General features: G+C 36.8%; 1 protein-coding gene across 1 annotated transcript in view; it reads left to right on the top strand.

Annotated features, from left to right (window-relative positions):
* Positions 1-18427, top strand: part of HS3ST3A1 (heparan sulfate-glucosamine 3-sulfotransferase 3A1) — an 83110-nt gene extending 64683 nt beyond the window's left edge. The window contains exon 2 of the mRNA XM_074319681.1: positions 17659-18427. Coding sequence (XP_074175782.1) covers positions 17659-18280 — 622 coding nt within the window. The 3' untranslated portion in view covers positions 18281-18427. The remainder of the gene's footprint in view (positions 1-17658) is intronic.
* The last annotated feature ends 3288 nt before the right edge of the window (positions 18428-21715 follow it).

The raw sequence follows: 21715 nt of genomic DNA on the forward strand, positions 1-21715 counted from the left end.
ATTTAACCACTTATATCTCTATCCTCATTATCATCCTAGTCTTCACTCAAGCAACCACTGTATTTGTGAAATCATCTCTAAATTCCTTCAGCAGATCAGGCACTCTTTCTCTGAATGTAATAAACACTTCCATTATAGTAATTCTCCCAATGAAATACATTTGCTATTAAGTCTGTCTGCCCACTGGATGGTGAGGTCTTTGAGAGTAGGAACAATGTCTTTCTGTCCTTGTAATTCCATTTTCTCTAATATAGGATGCTTGGACAAAGTTGGCACTCCATAAATGTTTGCTAAATAAAAATCTTACACTTGAGGTCAAACCTAAAGGTTGCCATGTAATAATTCAATAAATATTTATTGAATATGTGCACTGAATTAGGTATGTTTGAAATGAGAGGATGGGAAGAATGTGAATGTACTTCCTTGAAATGAGATGATTGTTTTTCTTAAGAACATCTGATGAAATTCCAGACTTTTCCCTCAGAAAATGCATATATGCTCATGTTCACATTTTCACATACACTTACAGTGAACTCACTACTTCCTGATACTCATTCTTTGGGACTCAGATTAAGAACCTTTGCCTTCAGTTGATAAGAACATGCCTATGTCAGACTTAACTACACCAAGGACAGATTTGGGAAACTTGAATTTAGATCATCCATCATGACCCACCCACCATAGCCCTTTATCCTTAACTCATGACAATTGTGCAAGTTGCCAGAATATGCATTGTGTCATATCTATATCTTTATCTGCATTTTAGATATCTTGCCTATCCCTGAAATAGTTTTAGAGATTGACATTATTTTAGGCTACTGATAATGTGATATATACAAATGGAAACATTTACTGCACACATGTCTCATGACTCAGGATTGCATTCCCAAAAAGTCAATTTTACTATATATTAACTTAAATTTAAAATAAAATAAAAGCTTTAGTGAGGAACATTAAAGAAAATTTGTATAAATGAAAACCATATCATCTTCCTAGATTGACAAGCCCAATATAGACAAATGCCATTTCTTCCTAAACCAATCTATACATTTTGTGAAACCCCAATTCCAGTGGCAGAAGGAAGGGGACTTGATACAAATCTTTTGTAATTAATTCTTCAGTCCATTTGGGAAAAAACACTTTCAATAAAAAGTATTCAAGAATAGAATTGACAGGCAATTTCATGTTAGATTTAAGACATATTAGGACATTACAATAATTAAGAGTGCTCTGCTAGTGCCAAAACAAACATAGAACATAATATAAAAACTTAATATACAAACAATATAAAAACTTGACATACAAAATGAAAGTTGTATAGGAATTTACTATATTAAATAGGTGAGATCATTATTGGATAAAAAGAAAGTTATCTATCAGTCATTAAAAAAAAGGTATTTAGAATTCAACCTCAGCAATTATCTAAAATGAATTCCAAAATGAATAAAATTAAAATTAAGATGGATATTTATTTATATTATATTAAAGTAAGAAAGACCTTACTTAGAAAACATCATAAAGGAAATGCAAAAGTGATAAAGAAAAAGACTGATAGATTTAAAAACATAAAAGAATTTAAAACCATAAATGAAAAGGAAATGAGAAATTATAAACTGGAATATTTGCTACATACAAAAAAAAAAGGATAAATATAAATAATATAGAAAATGCTTAAAATCTAAGAATAAAGATATCCAGTAGAAAACAATAGCAAAAAATAATATAAAATGAGGAAATGTCTTTAAAATTTATATTCCTAATGATATATGGGACAATGCTCACTAGTTTAAAACATAAGTATTAAAATGTTAAAATATCATTTCCCTATGTTTATTGGCATTGTGTAATATCACAACACACAATGAGTGCATGAGAAAACATATACTTCAATATACTGAATAAAATATTAAATATTAATAAAATATTAAAAGTAATATATTAAAATTCAAAGACGAAATTTAAATACAGATACAGAAGGTATTTATGATTTGTTAGGTTTGTAATATGATTCAGAAACTTTTAAAATATGCATGCTTTCATTTTCACTTCAAGGAAATAATTAAACACATGAATAAATTGTTTAACTGTGTAAACAACCTAAGTATCCATCAGTAAGGGATTCACTAAACACTTTATGGCAGTTCATATAATGTGATACTACACAGTCGTTTAAAATGAAATTGATGTATATTTAACATCAGGAATGATGTTTCCAATTCATGCCTACATGCAAAAAGCATTTAAAATAATGCATGTATAAAATGATCTATTTTATGAATAATTTATTATAAAGATCTTCATAGAATAGTCTGGATGGATATATTTTAGAACATCTGAATGCTGGGTGGATGATCTTCCTTTTTAAAATTTTGTGCTTATCTGAATTTTATAATTTTTCTATCATGAACCTTTTTCACGTGTGTAATTTTTAAATATTTGAAACATTTAATTTTAAAACGTCCATTTGGAAAGCAGCTCTTTTTTTCATGGTCTCACCCTAGAGCCTATGATGTTTGGTCTTCGGGTGCTGAAAGAAGAGAAACTCTTGTTTAATCACATAAATGTAGGGAGAGTGTATCTATGACTTCTCTGCTGTGGAAAAACCATCCAGTCCCTATGAATTGTTTCCTTTGGAAAATCCAATTCCTGAGGACCCTCAGGCTTGTTCTGGAGCCAGAGCCTCGCCTTCCTCCCTTCTCATCCTGTAGAGTGACTTCTCTGAGCCCTGGTACATTCTCGTCGGGCCCACTCTTAACTCCGCAGGTCTCTGGACAAGAGGACAAATGGAGGCCCTTCATCCCATATGTCTAAAACTTTAAAAAGCAGTAAGTTAAGCTGATAAACTATTAATTGGAATATATTCTATTCTCCCATTTTGATAAATATTACTTCATAACAACAAAACAGAAAAATGTTTAAATCTACTGTTTTTATATGGCTGAAAGTTTTGGCAGAATACCAAAGATGACTAGGTTTAATTATTATTGCTCAGCTGGGTATTCTGTTGATGGGCTAGCAATGTTTGGCTGAGTAATAAAATAAAGATATATACAAATCCTGACCTCATTTACTTATGCAGTACAATTTGTTTTCATCCTTAATTTCAACAAAGTACTAATTATGTTACTATCAAAATTTTTGACAATAGTGATCTAAAGCAGGAGTTGACAAACATTTTCTGAAATGGTCAAAATAATAAATATTTTAGAGTGTGTAGACCATATGGTCTCTGTCACAACTGCTTAACTCTGCTGTTGATGTTCAAAGGCAGACACAGACATAGACAACACATAAGTAAGTGGCATGGCTATGTTTCCATAAAATGTTACTGATAAAATAGTTGGATTTGCCCTCTGAACCATAGTTCAGCAACTCTTGATCTAAAGGATTTTTAAAGTGCCAGGGTACAAATTTGGATGTACCATGATCCAAATTGTACCTCAAAGTAAGTATAAAAACTAAAATTATTTTCGTATGTTTTTAGAAGTCATTTTCCTTCTGAAGTATTCCAAGTATATCAACGTCCAAAGACAAAATATGAATTATAATTAAGAAGTATCAAAATTTGAAATAAAAATTCAAGTTGACTTCTTATTAATTTTTTAAATTGTAATTAAATCTTATTAAAAATGTTCATAAATTCAGAACTATTTTCAATTCTAGCCTGCAATGTATATTGAGTTGTCAATGGAAAGAATTCCATGCTTCACCTCTTTCACCTAGCCCTACGTATTTACAAGTTTCCGAGTAGCATCATTCAATTCATAATACAAAGTGTCCCTCCACCTTCACGTGCAACTGCTCTGAGTATCACGCTAATATGTTAGTACCTCCAGGACCGTGAATTGTAATAGGAGGAGAAGCAAAGAAATTAACACTCAGTAATACCAGCAAATGACACTTTTATCAAGAAGCTATTTCATGCTATTAATATGAAGGCATTTGATAAGTTACATAATTTATCTTTTTTCTCCGCTAATTACTTCCCTCACTCAAACCTTCCCCAAGCCAGAAGCGATGCCCGTTTCCAGTGTGGGCAGCAACACAAACCCATCTATATTCTCAGCAGTCAGACCTTTGTTTTGAAGACACAGGGCAAGAGGTTTAGAGAAGCACTTCCTGGGGCCTGAACAGGGTCCACCCCGAGAGCGGCTATTTAGGGTCATGGGTTGCCCTGCTGTGCCTGCGCTTGAGGAACAGTTTCTTTACTAAATTTTTGTGTCATGTGGGACTTTCCAAATTGTAGGGCTTTGAGCTGGAGCCCTTCTTGTCTACAGGGACTACTGATGTTTTTCACCTGTATCCCTACTGGAGAAATGCTTTTCTCCTTCATAGTGGCCTGCGGTACAGCTTCTCTGATAGACTGTGTCTAATGGACACCGTTGATTGCTTTCCTGAGGTTTGTTTTGTCTGCATGCCTCATTTCATGATGATGTCATTATTTTGGACATTTGTTTTATATCATAAGACCGAGATTATTGGGGAAGCTCTGTTCTGATGTTAGTGAGACGGATTGTGTATCATTTTCTGCTATTCAGAATCAGGGAAGCTGATGGCAAGATACTGATGGCAAATTTTAGAAAGAATACCCAGGCAGTCCAAGGCCCCAGGCTACGCAAAATCATGGCTTCACATGCTTTTCCTGTTTTAAACTCAAAAAGAGATATTGACTTAGCACCTACTCTGTGTCTAGTACCCAGTAAACAAACAAAGTAACTAAAAACCAAGCAAACAGAAAACAAACAAAAAATCCACTGTTGCCAAAATGTAACAAAGAACCTGTCTAAAATTTCAGATTTTTCCTTATTGTGACTTCAACATGTTTCTTTCTCAGCTTCCCCACTCTCCTTAGATTGTTGATTTCCAGGCAAGGAAAGCAAGCTCCTTCCCTTATCTCCCGAAGCACATATGCAAAGACCTGATAATTCCTGGCTGACAGAAGAATCTGTTTTGAAGCAGCTGTCCACAGCAGCACAAAAGCTGATAGCACAGCTCTCAAGCTAATCATTTATATAAAACCCCTGTCAGAAGCCACGATGAGCCAGTAAACGGGGTTTGCTGTGGCAGTCGCCACCGAGCGGGGAGCAGTGCCTGTTTTTGGCCCAAACCCTGCCCACTTTAAGAACTGCGTGTTCCTGTTCTAGATTGATCTTATAATGTGGTTAAAGTACCTGGTATCTGGTACTTTTCTCCCTTTCATCGATGCTCGTGCTGAATGGAACTTTCCTGCTTCAGAAGCACTACAAGGGAATTTCCCCTCCACAGAGGAACTTTACTTTCCGAGATTTTGAAGCATCAAGGTGGCCAAGCCCTGTCTCTATTGTAGTTTGAGAATTAAGGCAGAATGATAAGTTATCGAAAGAGTGGTGAACCAAGGGTCCAGAGAACCGGAATTGAAGCCAAGCTCTGTATTCATTTGGCTTCCATGACTTCTCAGATCTTCCCACATCTGTGAAATGAAGGGGCTGGATAAGGGCTTTTCCACATTTCCTCCAGTTCTGGTGTTCAGTGGAGCTGCCACTTAGAACAGTCTTCCCCCTTTCCTTTCTCCTGTACATTCTGTTGTTTCTCCCACCTTCTTGGGCTCTTCTTCTTTGTAATCAGTCTCTCTCTGTCTCTGTCTGTCTGTCTGTCTGTCTGTCTGTCTGTCTGTCTGTCTCTCACACACACACACACACACACACACACACACACACACACACACACAGACTCCTAAGGGTTTATGAATATCAGGCTTTAGATCCTGACTAATTTAATGCTATTTTATTTTTATTCTTTTATTTACTGTCATTTTTTATAACTAGATTTAGTATTGTTCTTTGACTTGTATCTATTCTAACCAATTTCAGATTCCCCTTAGTTTTTTATACACTGACTTCTTCATTCTTGAGCTTTTAATTTGGCTCTCTCTGTGGTTTAACTGAAATGAAACTTCAATGTTTGATTTTCTCAAGGTAGATGCTAGCCACCACCGGTTGCTAAGATTTTTGAATCACTGCATATTTGAAAATGTCATTTTGATACAACTTCAAATGAAGTAAAACTCACCTGAGTACAAAGGCCTTTTCCCCTTTAATCTTTTACAGCCTTTGGACACTCATAATTAAAGTCCGAAGCCAAACTCCTCCTCCCCCCAGTTGTCAGTAGCCTAGTTATTGTGCTATTTTGTTTGTCTTTCTGTATGAATGTCTATGAAATACTTTCTTTATTCTGAAACTCTAAAAATTTTATTAATGTTTTTTAAAGTGTGCATATCTACCGCACTAGAGTGAGGAATTCAAATCAGGCACCAGTGGCGCACAGGGTGCAAAACTTAACTCGCAGGGGCATGCAAGTGTTGAATTCTGCACACAGGGATAAAAGAATAATTGTCACTTTTTAGCTTGGTGCATAAAGAATGTCTTAAATCCAGAGACGGACCCACTGTGGAGAGGTATGACCTGTTCCTATCTTTTTTCCAGGTTGTTTCTTAGGCTCTGATCGGCTTATATATACTGACATTATTTGATTTGTCTGTGAACTTTAGTTTTTAATATTAGGGTGTTTTTTTCCTGGATGTTCTTTAATATTTTGATAGGACACTGGGAGAAGCACATCATTTTCCAAGAGCCAGACATCATTTTAAAACAGGGTTTGGGATAATGTATACAGGGTTAGAAATGATATTTTAAATCTTATGAATGCATTAGTTCTCCAATAAAGTAAACTCAGAAGATCAGAGGGTGAAGCAATGAACCTTGTAACATATTGGTCTATTTTTGTATTTCCTAAGAGTCAACAAATGAGATAATTTGTGGGATTGCTTGGGAAACTCTAAGGTCCTACACAAACATAAATCATTATTGTTTGAATTTATGACTCAAGATAACTCTTGCCCCTTCCCTTTCAGAACTGTTCTTCCGGTGACCTGAGTACAAATAATATTTTCTGCCCTCTTATAAGGTTCCCGAAAATTATCAATCAAGAATCTTTGACTTTTCTCTCTCCCCTGGAGTGCCAATGGACATTGTGTCACTTTCTTGAAATAAACTTTTTTCCTTTGTCATAAAGCCTTTCTCTTTCTTTGGAAGAAAAAAACCATCTCTTTCTCTTTCTTTATTTGATAGCTAAGAGATTTATAAGAAATCCGCTATCACCAGCACTGGGAAGTGTACCAGCCTTTAAGATTGATGTTTGACTTATCTAGACAATGGTTTGATTATTAGAATTGCACATCTAGATTCCGTCAGTGTGGGAGCTGGTTTAAAAACATGTCTTCTTTTTCCATAAGAGCCAAATCAACTAAAGAGAGTTTTCTTTCCAGCTTTACAAGGCACGTTTAGAGTGGGGTCCCCTTTAACAACAGCAGGAAAAAGAAATATTGGTGTGATTGGAGCTTGGCCCAAGGGATGGCAGGCTGACAGCACCAGGAGTTTGCAGCAGCTTCCCCTGCTCCAGGCTCACGCCATCAGGGACCCACAAACTACCTTCACGCTGTGGCCATGAAAAGAGCATGTTTTTCCTAGAATTTTCTACTGCCAGAGTTTTCCAAAAACAGACACATGGTTCTGTTTGGTAGTGTAGACTAAAAAAAATGTATGTGTACATGGGCCAGATTTATTTATTCCTCAAGGTAAATTACCTATACATTACAACTCAGGGACTTTCCCTGGGAGCATGGCTTTCTCTTTCAGAAGAAAGCTGGTGAAAAAACATGCAATGTATTTTACCTCTTTGCACAGTCCGCGCAGGATGATTTGCACTCTGGGGTGAAGAGTCAAGTCATGCCTTTAACATACATGTGTTTTGACAAAATGTCAAAGATGGCCAATGATAGCAACCAAAAGAGTCCCACTGATGTTCCCTGGCTGTCTGGGAAGGTTAAAAGAATATGTGTTTTGAAGATGAATGAACCTGGATTTTCAGTCTGTCCCTTTCACTCATTACTGCATATCTTTGGACAAGTCCCATTACCTCTCTGAATCTATTTCCTTATCTGTGAAATTATGATAATTTCACTGCTGTGAGATGCAGGAAATAATGCATCAGACCTTGGTCTCTAGTAAATGCTTAATAAGAGTTCATTTACTTCTGTCTTCATCATGTTCTTCGTAAGGCACCTGAACTTGAATTAGTGGCTGCCCTGTATCTGTTGTTTATGACTTAGTCCTATCCATGAACTTCATCTTCTAGTTGTGACATCTTATTTTGATGTTTCGGGCACAGAGGAAACATGGGCCAGAGATGGGTTTCCTTGGTCACTGCATTATCAAATGCAGTGGGACTTCCTGGTCTTTCTGCGGACTCAAAGTGCGGGGGAAATGCCATATGAGCCTTCATTTGAATGAACCTCAACGCTTTCTCTTGGCATCCATTATTTGAGTTGCATTCTTTCAGATCTCATTGATTTTGAAATCAGTTCTGTTGATGAAGATGTGCCCTGTCTAATAATTTACACAAAACTGTTGATTGGATTGGTGGAATCACACATCAGGACAGAGCAGTGTGAGGCTGTGCACAGCTTTACATTTAACAAATTAATAATGAATTAGAGTCCTACGCCATACAGGGAATCTTAGAGATAGAAAAGCCTTAGAGACACGGAGGACAATAGTCTTATTTGGCTTATGAAGAAAACAAGACCTAGAGAACTGACGTGATTCACTCAAGATCATGCAGCTTATTAACAGCAGAGTTAAGACTGTGTGCGATGTCAGAGGGGTAGTAGATTGGGGGAGGGGTATCAATTTGTGAGGGATATAAATGATAGATGTCTAACTATTACATTGTTTTGTACACCTGAAACTAATTTAAAAAATTAAAAATAATTTTAAAAGTTAATAAAAAAAAAAGACTGAATCCACACTCCTGTTTCCAGTTTTGTGCTTTTTCTAAAGCTCTGTTGTCTTCATGGAGATATTATTATCCATCTGTGACATAGTTTAAAATAAACTAGTAATGTTTTGCCTTTGTTAGAATTCTTAGGCAGAAGTCCTAACTTTTACAAATCAGCCTCAACTCTACTAAAAAAAAAACAAAACTTACTTTTTTGTTGTTGTTGTTTTGTTTTCTAGGGAGAGGGGAGACTACTTTGTTTTTCAGAATAACTGGGTTTTATTGTTTTTGTTTGTTTGTTTAGCAAAATTTTCACCGTTCTCCACCTTTAAAACATTGGGACATCCTTTGAAAACGTCTACTTTGCTCCCTTCATAAATCAGCTCTTCAGCCACATCAGTTCTCTCTCCCTTCAATATTTCTCATGTTCTCACTACCTCGTTCTTTTCCACTATCAATCCAGGTCTTTAGCTCCTCAAGTGTGGGTTATATGGGAAGAGCCTCCAAACGTATGTAACTACCTGCATTCTATTCTTGCTCCATTATAATTTGTGCATTGCCTCAGACTTATCACTGACATTAATCATACTGTCATATTTTTAATCTAATTTTATAGAACTCCCCCATACAAGAAGTCAAATTCCTTTGTCTGTATACAGTTCAGTTTGGGTCTTTTAGGATCTTCACAGCTACCTTCTGGATAACTTTCTCACATTCTCAAGTTCTCCATCTGTCAGATTTGCTCCATCCAAGCCATCTTCTGTATATTCCTTTCTTCTTCTCTTTGCCGGCAGACCATCTCTGATTCAATGCAATAGAAAAAACCTTGCCCTGGGACCATCCACTGCCTTCCGTATACTGACTGTGGGAACTTGCGCATGCCAAGCAGCCTCTCTGAATCTCAGCTTCTGGTCAGAATAAAATGGGGAACATGCTATCTACCTTATCTCTCCTATGGCCGTGGAAAGGTTAAATGAGAAAGCAATTGATAAAGTGTTGTGCAAACATAATGCATTCTTCAGATATCTCTGTGCTAGTGTCCACACTCTAGAGACACATCCTCTATGACACTGTGAACACTGCTGAGCTTATAGCACCCTGAGAATCAATGGCCCACGTGGGGGGCAGAGACTAGGCAGCTCCTCTTCTGATAACTTTCCTGGGGTGAGGGGGGAGTGGTCATGGAGAGGTCCACTGATTCCCAGGGATGGGAGCTCAACCTCTTTTATTTCAGGATCTGAATTTCCAAAATTGGAGATGTAGTTGGTTTTGCAAATGCCCTTTTCTGAAATGCATGTTTTTCTTGAAGAATATGAAAAATCAGTCCACTAATTTCCTTATCTGTTGTAAACTTTTATTGAAGTATAACATAATTCAGAAAAGGACACAGATCCTGGGATATAGTTCAATAATTTTACATAAGGTGGATACACTTGTGTATACAGCACCCAGCTCAGGAACTGGTGTATTTCCATCTCTCCAGAAACCTCTTTTCCCCACTTCCAGTCACTAATTCCCTAAGTCCCTAATTCCCTAAGTCACTAAGAGTTTTTGCTTGTTTTGAACTTTTTATAAGGGAAATTATATAGTATATACATCTTTGTGACTGGCTATGTTTGTTGACATTGTGTGTGAGAGACATATTCACAGATTTTGAGTCATTCATGACAATTCTGTATAGTAGTTTATATATATAGTAGTTCATATATATAGTAGCTTATGATACATATACATATACAAACACATATGAAATATTGTGTGTGTGTGTGTGTGTGTGTGTGTATAGAAGGATATACAAGTTTGGGCAGCTTGCATTTGGGGCCAGTTTGATTAACTATGAACATTTATGAGCATGTCTTTTGGTGAACATATGTACAATTTCTGATGAGTAGAGCCCTGGCAGTGAACTTGCTGGGCCATAGTGTATGCACATGTTCAGCTTTAGTAGATAGGGCCAGTTTTCTAAGGTCATTATGCCAGTTTATACTCAAACCAACAGAGAACCAGTTGGTCCACATCCTCGCCCACACTCTCTATGGTTTTTATACTAGCCACTCAGGTAAGTGTGTCTTAGTATGGCATTCATTGTGTTTTCACATGCATGTCCCTGATGATTAATATAGTTCAGCATCCTTTCATACATTTACAGACCATTTGGGTACTGTCTTTTGTATTCAGTATCTGTTCAAGTTTTTTGCTCATTTTTCTTTTGCGCTGTCTTTTTTTATACTTACTGATTTATAGGAACTCTTTATATATTATGGATACAAATCTTTTGTCAGATATATGTATTTTAAATATTTTCTTCCATTCTGAGGCTTACCTTTTTACTCTCTTACTGGTATAATTTGATGAACAAAGCTCCTGTTTTTAATATATTCCAATTCATCATTACCTCCTTTAAGAAGTTTGAGAAATCTTTGCCCCCACTAAAAATTATTAAGGTGTTCTCCTAGGTTTCCTTTCAAAAGTTTTATTATTTTATCATTTGTATTTATATCTACATGCCATCAGGAACTGATTGTCATATATGGTAAGAGATTAAGATTTTTTAAAATTAAAGTTTATTGGGGTGACAATTATTAGTAAAGTTATATAGGTTTCAGGTGTACAATTCTGTAATACATCATCTGTATATCACATTGTGTGTTCACCACCCAGAGTCAGTTCACCTTCCATCACCATATATTTGATCCCTTTTACCCTCATCTACCATCCTCCTCCCCCTTACCCTCTGGTAACCACTAAACTATTGTCTGTGTCTATGAGTTTTTGTTTCTTCATTTGTTTGTCTTTTTCCTTTGTTTTCAGTTTTATATCCCACAGATCAGTGAAATCATATGGTTCTCTACTTTTTCTGTCTGACTTATTTCGCTCAGCATAATAATCTCAATATCCATCTGATTTATATTTCTATATGGAAAACCAGTTAACCAGACACCATTTATTAAAAGTGTAATGGGGAAAGATAATATTTTAGGAAGAAGTACCTCCAGAGAGAGCCAGTAGCAGTTCCAGTAGGCGGGTGTGGGAGCAAGAAAACAATATGAGGGCAGTGGGAATTCAGGGAAAATGGCCCAAATGGATAAGAAGGGTGAAGCACATGAGGTGGGTTCCTTGCTTGTACTTTCTTGATAGATTATATGCACAATGCATATGTGTCGTTGAGTGCCATTGAGGGCTACCTCTGGGTGGTGCCCCGGCCATGGAGGTGGTGGTGGTGCGGACAGTGCTAGAGCAATGGGTCCTTTTCTTCCAAGGGAGGCCTTGCCTCTAGGATTGTCCCTGGAGGCAGCTCTGTCCTATCAGCAGCATGGCAGTGCGGAATCCCTCTGGGTCACCTTCGTACTCCTACTGTAAACTACTCACTTGATATGGCTCAGGTAGAAAAGAACAAACTAGTTGTCAGGTCTGTCATGGTTCCTACTTAGCCATAACATTTCCCACACCATAGACAGTTGCTCAAATAAACATAGGCCCCTAGAGACATATCCTAGTGTCACTGATTGGATCCAAAATAAAATCCCCAGGGCATTAAGGTAGCACAATGTCTTGAATCAGATGGAAGTTTTACCAGATTCCTTCTTGGCACAACTGCACCACACCTCATAGTGGGACATTGATTCCCCTTGAAAACAGTTCATCTCTCTCACACCATAGCAAGCCTATCTCCATCTTTCCAAAGAACTTGGCTTTCTTTGCCAGCTCATGGCCCTCAAATCAGGTATCTTCACTGTCTGTCTACATGTCATAAACAGGAAGCCTCAAACAGACAGATGTGTGGATGTTCCAGGAACATGCCAGAGGGTCTCTCACTTCCTCTGGGTCCCAGGTGTCTGCACTGAATGGGGTTCTCCCGGCAGTTGGGGGTTCTGAACAGCAGGTGTCACTTTCTTAAGAAAAGTGCTTGGAATCATCCCTGTAGTAATGGTCCTGCTGACACTCCATTTATAGTCGAGATTTCCCAAACCTGTGGCTGGATTTTTCTGGTGAGGTGAGCAAACTGAGATTTGAGAGGTTAAATGACTAGGCTGCGGTCACCCAGCTGGCAGTAGGCAGAGACAGGACACAAACCTCATCTTCTAATTTCATAAAGCTCCACAAAAATCTCATAAATTATTATGTTCCTCTTTGGTCTACTAAGAGGAAAGCAAAACAACAGACTCCTTCAGTACCTTGTGCTAATGTTTAATTATTAGCAAAGCCAAAAAGACGCCTTTGTCTAATTAAATTCCATCAATGCAAGTGAAGCCCTTGTCTTTGTGGGGAATTCTTTTAAAGATAAATTATGGTAAAATAGACATAACATAAAATTTACCATCTTTACCACTTTTAAGTGTACCGTTCAGTAGTGTTAAGTACATTTACATTGTTAAGCAATCACTCTCCAGACCTCTTTGTATCTCATAAAACTAAAACTATACTTAGTAAACAACTCCCCACCCCCCTCGACCCACCCCGCGTCAACCACCGTCCTATTTTCTGTCTGTATGAATTTGACTCCTCTAGAAGTCAATGAAGTATCATATTCATGGAATCATACAGATCTGCCCTTGTGTGACTGGCTAATTTCACTTAGCATAAAGTTTTCAAAGTCCTTCCATGTTGTAGCATGTGTCAGAATTTCCTTCTTTTATGAGGCCAACATTTTGTTTATCCATTCATCCGCATATGGACACCTGGTTGCTTCCACCTTTTGGTTATTGTGAATTCTTCTTGTGTTTTTCAGGAACAAAGAGCAAATGTATGCAACTCACCTTGTAGTAATCTTTAATTGCTTTGTGAAATCCCTTCTTATCCTTTTCTTCTTCAGGAGAAACAAATAAGCTTCTCTAATTGTTTCTTGTAATCCTGGTTTCTAACCATTTCGCCATCTCCGTATTTATTATACATGTCTTCAAATCCTTTTCACCATTTAGAGATGAAATTAGAATAGCCTACACTGTTAGCCTGGAAATTAAGGCCTCCAAGGATCTATCCTTCCCATCATCCAATTGAATTTCTCATCTTCACCCCAACTTTTTCTGTCTTCAAGCAATCTTCCTATGTCTTCTCATTGCATACCCATTTCTGTTCCCATAGCCTGTCTGGTATTTCTGCAAAGCTCTTACAATACTGGGATGGTTCTTTTCATTGCCCATTCTAGACTCAAGCCCTTACACAGAGTAGAGTCACAGTATATACTTCATTCGGGTAAGGAAAGACAGTTTCTAAGTTCTCCTAAACACTTTGAAATATGGTATTCCAAATTATATGTGCATTTCATTTTATGTCATATATGAGCTCTTTTCTAACCATTAAAATTCAAATTGCAGTAAGAAAATGAATAAAGAAATTAGAAAGGACACTGCTATTAAAAAAAAAAAAACTGTTACAAGTTCTTTCACAAATCAAACATTTTCTACAGTGTAAGCTCAATTAAAGATTTATTTAGACTATCACTTCTTCTTTTTTAAAAAAGTAGCTTGCAGGCAGTTTATAGTTAACCTCGACTCCCCATTCCACCCCGTGCTAAACCAGTCAGCTTTTCTCATCCTGTAGATGACAGGAATTAATATTTTTCTTCTGAAATCCTATTTTAGTCGTTTCCTTCTCAACTCCCTCTTTTGGATAGCTGTTTTCCCTACTCTATTGAGATAAGTTAAAATATGGTCTCTTTTTTGAAAGATATTAGTAGTATTTCCTCTGGCCCAGCACAATCTGCCGCTTTAATCTCTGCTGAAAGGCTGCTGGTGATCTGTACATTCCCCCAGAGACAGAGGGAAGGAAGGCTGAGATTACCAACCAGTAGCTCCCAAGTGAAGTATGTTATCTCTATTTTATTAGTCAAAATATGAGGTCGAGTAGTTAAAAGTCAGAGATTCTATGAAAGGAAGCAAGAATGCTGATTTTTTTAAAAAAATAAACAAATGCTCCTTATCATTTTAGTGATATTTACTTTTACCATCCAAAACTTTTTCACACATGTGATCAAATGTTCTTTAATGAGGTATTCCAACAATTTGTGGATAGATCTCCTGGCTCATCTTATAAAAGTGTAACCTAAGCTTCCACAGTAGGTTGGCATAGCCAGTTTTTCAAATCCATTTAAGGGAGGTACACAGTGACAAAATCTGTGAATCCATGTCACACAGTGGCACCAGTGTTGCACAGACAGTAATGACAATTTGTATCTCCCTTGTGTCAACACTGAACTCCCTGGGCTTTGCTTAATCTTACCCAGACTTTAAGATACAGTTAAGAAATGGAGAATAGGGCACATTAAACTTTTTTTTTTAAAGAAATTGCAGATTTCTTTTTTTTTTCCTAAGAAGCAACAGATACCAGACATCTATTTATCATTTCCCTCTTCCAAAAAAACAAAAAAGAAAGGAAAGATAACCTGACTGCAACATCAAAGAAAGCAAAATAGGAGAAAACCAGCATCATTATACTAAGGCAGTGTCAGTGCTACTAGATGGTCACAAATGTTGAGGAATTTGTGTCCGATACAGTACAGATGGAAACCAGAATGTTTAAGACCCAGTTGACCCAAAGTCTAAGATACCCTTCAAAGAGATCCATTTGGGGTGGTGGGGAAGTGGAAATTGAAAAGTTATGAATGAAATGAAATTGGCTATTTGTTATTAAATTTTGAAGCTAGGTGTATGGCACATAAGATTTGTTATAATTTTTCTAGTTTTGTGTACATTTGAAATTTTTCATAATCTATAATTAGCGAACAGTATAGATAAAACTAAATTATAGGAAGTCAACAAAGGCAAACTCACATAACACAAAGTACATTCTTTTATTACAAAAGCAAAATAGAAATTAATAACAAAATTACCAACAGCAGCAAAAAAAAACAAAAAACAAACCCAGCAAGTCAACCATTAGAATTAAAAATTTAAAAAAGAAGCAATCCTAGATAATGCCTGGACCAAAAAGGAAATAACAAGTGCAAAATGCAATTCCTAAATATTTGTCGAGTTATGAAAATGACAACAGTACATATCAAAACTTGTGGAATTTGACCAAGTCTGTACTTAAAGGGAAAATAGCCTCGAAATGCTTTTATTGCTTGAGAAGAAAGATTGGAAATAAATGAACTAAGCATTCAGTTAAATAAATTGGAAGAATAACAAAGCATAACTAGAAAAAGAATAAAGGGGGCATTAAAAAGCTAAAAGGCAAATCAGCGAATAAGAAAAGATCATCTAACCTAGAAAGTATAAAGAGAGTCAGAAAACAAAATTACGGTTGAACATAACTTCAACTAGTCAAGGGTAATTTATAGAAAAACACGAATTGCCCAAATTGACACAAGACAAGGCAGAGTATTACAAAAAGCCAGTAACTATAGATAGACAAACTGAAAAGAGATTTGAAGATCCTAGTTCCTTTACTACCCTCACCCCCAAAAGTGCCAGTATTAGATGGCTTTGTAGGTGACACCCATCAAATTTTGAAGGAATAGAAATTTATTTTCCAACTTAAACTTCTCTAGGATACAGAAAAACATGAAACATTTTTCAACTCCTTTTGTTTGTAGAATATTTCATATTCTAACAATTGATTAAGCTATGAATGAAAAGAAAAACTACAGAAACACCTCATTAACGAGTACAGGTGAAAACTCCAAAACAAAATAAAGACAAACCAAATCTAGAACTATATGCCTATTAAAAAAATAGAATACCATGGTCAAATAAAGTTCATTTCAGGAATAAAAGTGAATCCTATATAAGGATAGTTATAAGTTTGATTCTTCTCATCATTGGATCAAAGGACAAAACACAAAATTTAGTCATTGTAAATTCCCCAAATACATTTATTTTAATATTGATTGATTTGAGCAACATCTATCATCTATTTCTTATAAAACATGGAATTAGAAAAAAAAAATTAGATTTAATGTCAGTGCACTTAAGTTGGAAGAGTAAATAGGTTTTATCTATCTTGCTCATACTTTCTGACTGGCCCTGAGACCCAACTGTTCTCAGTAGGAAAGCATGTTTGAACTGGGTAGCAATATCTGCTTCATCAAGATCCCAGTGGGATTTTTATTTTTTATTTTTTAGCATGACAAGGTGATTCTAACATTCATCAGGAAGAATAAACAGACAAGACTCATCAAGAATATTTTGAACAATAGAAAGTTAGAATTTACTTTGGCATACATGAAAATACACTCTCACTTGATAATAACACAATAATAAGGCCAATGTAGAGGGGAACCAGGATATTTAGAATACTGTAATGATGACATTTCAAATAATTAGATAAAAGATGGATTATTCAATAAGTCTTGCTTGTTATGAGAATATTCCGGAATTATGAGAGAAGTATTTTGCGTTATACATGTATGCTATGATATTATGTTAAATATAATTGCTTTGTTTATAAGAAAACTATAGAAAGGGCTCAGAATATTTTAATACTCTCTCATAGCACTATAATTGTGTTTATTACAATATTCTAATTCACCTAAAGAATTTTCTTACAGTATTGTGGGTTGATAATAATAAAAAATAAAAAAAATTACATAGCAGTTATTCTGTGCCAGGCACTTTTCTAAGCTATTGAGGTATATTAACTCATTTAATCATCACAACAATCATGTGAGATCGATATTATTATTATTATTATTTTCCATTAAATACACAAGGAACCAGAGGTGCAGAGTGTTCACACAACTTGTGTGCAGTCACACATCTAGTAAGTGAGAGCTGAAATTGCAACTCAAATAGTCTGGCTCCAAAATATATGTTGCACTCCCTCTTCTTGGAATGAGCTGTCTACGTAAATCACGGTAAGTCGCTCGGTTTTCAGACACTAACATGTCTTTTTGTGTTTCCTCAGGGACCTGATGCCGAGAACCCTGGAGGGGCAGATCACCATGGAGAAGACGCCCAGTTACTTCGTCACCCGGGAAGCGCCCGCGCGCATCTCGGCCATGTCCAAGGACACCAAGCTCATCGTGGTGGTGCGGGACCCGGTGACCAGAGCCATCTCCGACTACACGCAGACGCTCTCCAAGAGGCCCGACATCCCCACCTTCGAGAGCTTGACGTTCAAAAACAGAACCACGGGCCTCATCGACACGTCGTGGAGCGCCATCCAGATCGGCATCTACGCCAAGCACCTGGAGCACTGGCTGCGCCACTTCCCCATCGGCCAGATGCTCTTCGTGAGCGGCGAGCGGCTCATCAGCGACCCCGCCGGCGAGCTGGGCCGCGTGCAGGACTTCCTGGGCCTCAAGAGGATCATCACCGACAAGCACTTCTACTTCAACAAGACCAAGGGCTTCCCCTGCCTGAAGAAGGCCGAGGGCAGCAGCAAACCCCACTGCCTGGGCAAGACCAAGGGCAGGACCCACCCGGAGATCGACCGCGAGGTGGTGCAGAGGCTGCGGGAGTTCTACCGGCCTTTCAACCTCAAGTTCTACCAGATGACGGGGCACGACTTTGGCTGGGATGGATAACAATATAATTTAAAAAGAAAAAATAATATCAAAATATAATATATTTTTTTACCAATCGGTAGAGAAAAGGCAGTTTAATATTTGTGCTGAAAATATTGGTTTCAGTATTTTTTTCAATGAATGTTAAAAGAGAGTTCTCACCTCCACCCTGATCTTCGTGTTTAACCGACACCAAACAGTTGGATAAACAAAAAAAGAAAACTTTACTCATCTAAGTACTTTCAATTTTTATTTTATGTTTTATATACATAATTATAAAGTATGAGCATCAGTTGCCATTAAAACTTTTAAGAAAATCGTGAGGGTAAATCTCTCTCTCTCTCTCTCTCTCTCTCTCTCTCCACACACACACACACACACACACACACACACACAGCCCAGATAAAATTGATATCTATCCTTATGTTTTTATCCCTTTAATTTTGTTCCTGTGCCCCACATTTTCTTAAACTGTTTCCCAATTAACAATATTGTATGTTTGTACACCATTTCAGTTATCACAGTGCTTTCAAATAAAACATCTTTTCTGATCCTTATACTACTATGTGGTATAAGAACTTGGTACATAGAGTTTATTATCCCCATTTTCCAGATAAGGAAACTGAGTCTCAGGGAGGTAAAATAACTTAAGGCCAGATGGTGAACCCTGGACAAAAACCCCATCTTCCACTTTTTCCTTATTTCATGGCACTTTTTCTAGCAGAATGGGAAATAAGACATCTCTACCTTTAAAAATGGCTAGCTAGTTTGGAGATGATCTAAGATGGGACGGAGAAGGTTTCCTATTGCTTTCTAAGTTCTGGGTTAGCCCTCTGGCACTCCATCACACTACATAGCCGTGCTCAAGGAAACCACTCAGACCTGGACACATCTTTAAGAGCCAGTGTTGGCTTATTTAAGTACCCTGAGATATGGAAATCTCAGCTTGATTGAAGTTGAGAGAAATTATTGGATTCTTGTATGGAGAACAAGATGGACAGTCCCACTGGCAATAGGACAAGGTGTGGCAGGAGCACAACCTATTTATTGTTTTGACTGTCTTTTTTTTTTTTTAGAACACCCATTTCTGTAAGAGCTTACAAGTATGAATCTTGTTTTTCTTTACCTCCGTTTTAACAAAGAAAATCTGCTTCTCTTCATAATATCTCGTTTCTAATCTTGGAGCTAGTACTAAAAATATATCAATAAACATCTCACTTGCAATGCCCTTATTTTTCACGGGTGGAGGACTGTCACTTTGACACTTTATTTTGTCTTCATTTTCTATTCATACCAATCATAACCTAATATTCATTAATATTTTGAAAATATTCTCAGAAATGCAGATGTGGGTAAAATAGTTGTTTTTCCTCTTCTCCCATCTGTTTCTGCCCATCCCCCATTTAAATAGCTCAAATAAATCAATCGTTTATTAAGAGTATTCCTTTCCTCTCTGAGTGGGCATTAACAAGATTAGCATTAATGGGAATTAAATTGGTTTAGAGAGGAGCACATATGCACGAAATATATAAAACAGGCATAATTACTCTGTCAGCAACATTTTATTACAGATTTAAACCCAAGAGGAAAATGTCTCCTATCTCATAGAAGTTTTCTGTATCTGCCAAAATTTAAAGGACCAGACACTTTAGCATTCTAAAATAATATTATTTTTCTTCTCCAATGTTGTCAATCAAAGGAAACTACATTTGTTTTAAATATGTAGTACAATTGTACATTTGCCATAGAGGCCGCATCAGGTGAAATAAATATTTACTGAGAAGCCTAACACAGGAAAATGAGAAAAAATCATTTCAGTTTCTAAATGCTCCATCATTGCTCCAAATCTTTGGCTCTATTAATTCCCACGTTTGGGAGTGAAGCAAACCCCAAGCCCCTTCCATTCTATTCCCCCAATTTTCCAATGCTACACCTTGTTTTTGTTCGATTTAAATCATCACTACCAGCAGAAAGATGGCCATTTTAATTGTTTTTCATTTTTTCTCTTAACTCATTTTGTTTGTGCTTCTGATTCTTTTATAAGCATTTGCTTGGCATTCTGCAAAAGTAGCTTGCACAAGGAAACAAGTGCATCTAACAATTGTATTCAGCAATCTTCATCTTTTTGTGTTAAGAAGTAATAATTAAAAAAACAAAAACAGAATTGAGTGCAAAGGACCTCTTCTTGAATGTAAACTTTTTGTTGTTGCTGTTCATGTTATTTAAAAAAATGAATGACTACACAGCACTCCAGAAAAACCTTCTAACTTCTAAGATTTCATGCTGGTGTTAGAAGTTATAGATCACAGAAAAATGTATGAAAACCTAGAATGAGTATTCTCTAAGTTTCTTCCAGAATGGGAATTTTCCATTTCTGTTTCTATGCAGTACTTCTTCCTGCTAGGCACGGACTTGACCTCAGATTTCATTTGTCCATTTAGCTACACCAAATACTAAGTTTTGCTCTTGATTTAAGCATCTTAGCCATCCTTCATCCAAGCTGTGTGCTCCCCACCCATGCCTACCAACCTCCTAAACTCTTCTTAGAAGTGAAGTCTTGTCTCTCCAGAAGAACAACCAGAGGTCTACAGCTTCATTCTGAGCAGTTCACTAGACACAGGCCGTGTCTATGGTGTCTAAATTCTCCCAATAACTTAGTCACTTTCAAGGAACATTAATTTTATTCTAATAAACTGAGATTAATAAATTCTAGAGAATGGATGCTAGTTATTCTAGGAGTATTAATCCCACTCTAATTTTCTTATTTTCAAAGATGTTTAAAGTTAGAATAAAACCCTCAATGGTAATTTGGATCAAATCGCTATTTGGCATTTGAATCCTTTCTTTAGCAGGTTATGCAGGGATTGAAAGCATCTATGTGCCTATAAATTCTTGACTCTTGATTTTGCACTTGTAAAGAAGATAAATTTCCCCTAAACACATTCACCCTATTCTGTCAGCAGAGACCTGTCAAATTTGTTACCCATGAATATATCTAAAATTCAATGTGTGAACAAATAAATGTCTATAAAATAATAATAATACCTTATTTTCATGTAGCAGATTAACCTTTCACATGCACCATTTCACCTTAAACCAACAGCAGCTCTCCACTCTCATCTGTTCCACTTTACAGAGGAGGAAACTAATCCTTCAGACAGTGATTCTCAAAAAAAGATGATTTTGCATCCCAGGGTCATGTCTGGAGATACTTTGGTTGTCCCAAGGGTGGTGGAGTGTAGGGTGCTTCTAGTGGGTAGAGGCCAGGGATGCTGCTAAACACCTTCGAATGCACAGGAAAGCCCCCCCATAACAAAGGATTACCCCATCCAAATATCTGTGGTTCTGAGGTTCCCTGTGTAAGAAGAAGTAATCTAGTCACAGCTAGTGTGTGTCGGATCCAGGTCTAAACACCAGATTCTAATTTATGCTTGACTGGTAATTCTTTCACTTGCC

The sequence above is a fragment of the Rhinolophus sinicus genome, linkage group LG15 (genome assembly GCF_036562045.2).
Source record: "Rhinolophus sinicus isolate RSC01 linkage group LG15, ASM3656204v1, whole genome shotgun sequence".
Lineage (NCBI taxonomy): Eukaryota > Metazoa > Chordata > Mammalia > Chiroptera > Rhinolophidae > Rhinolophus > Rhinolophus sinicus.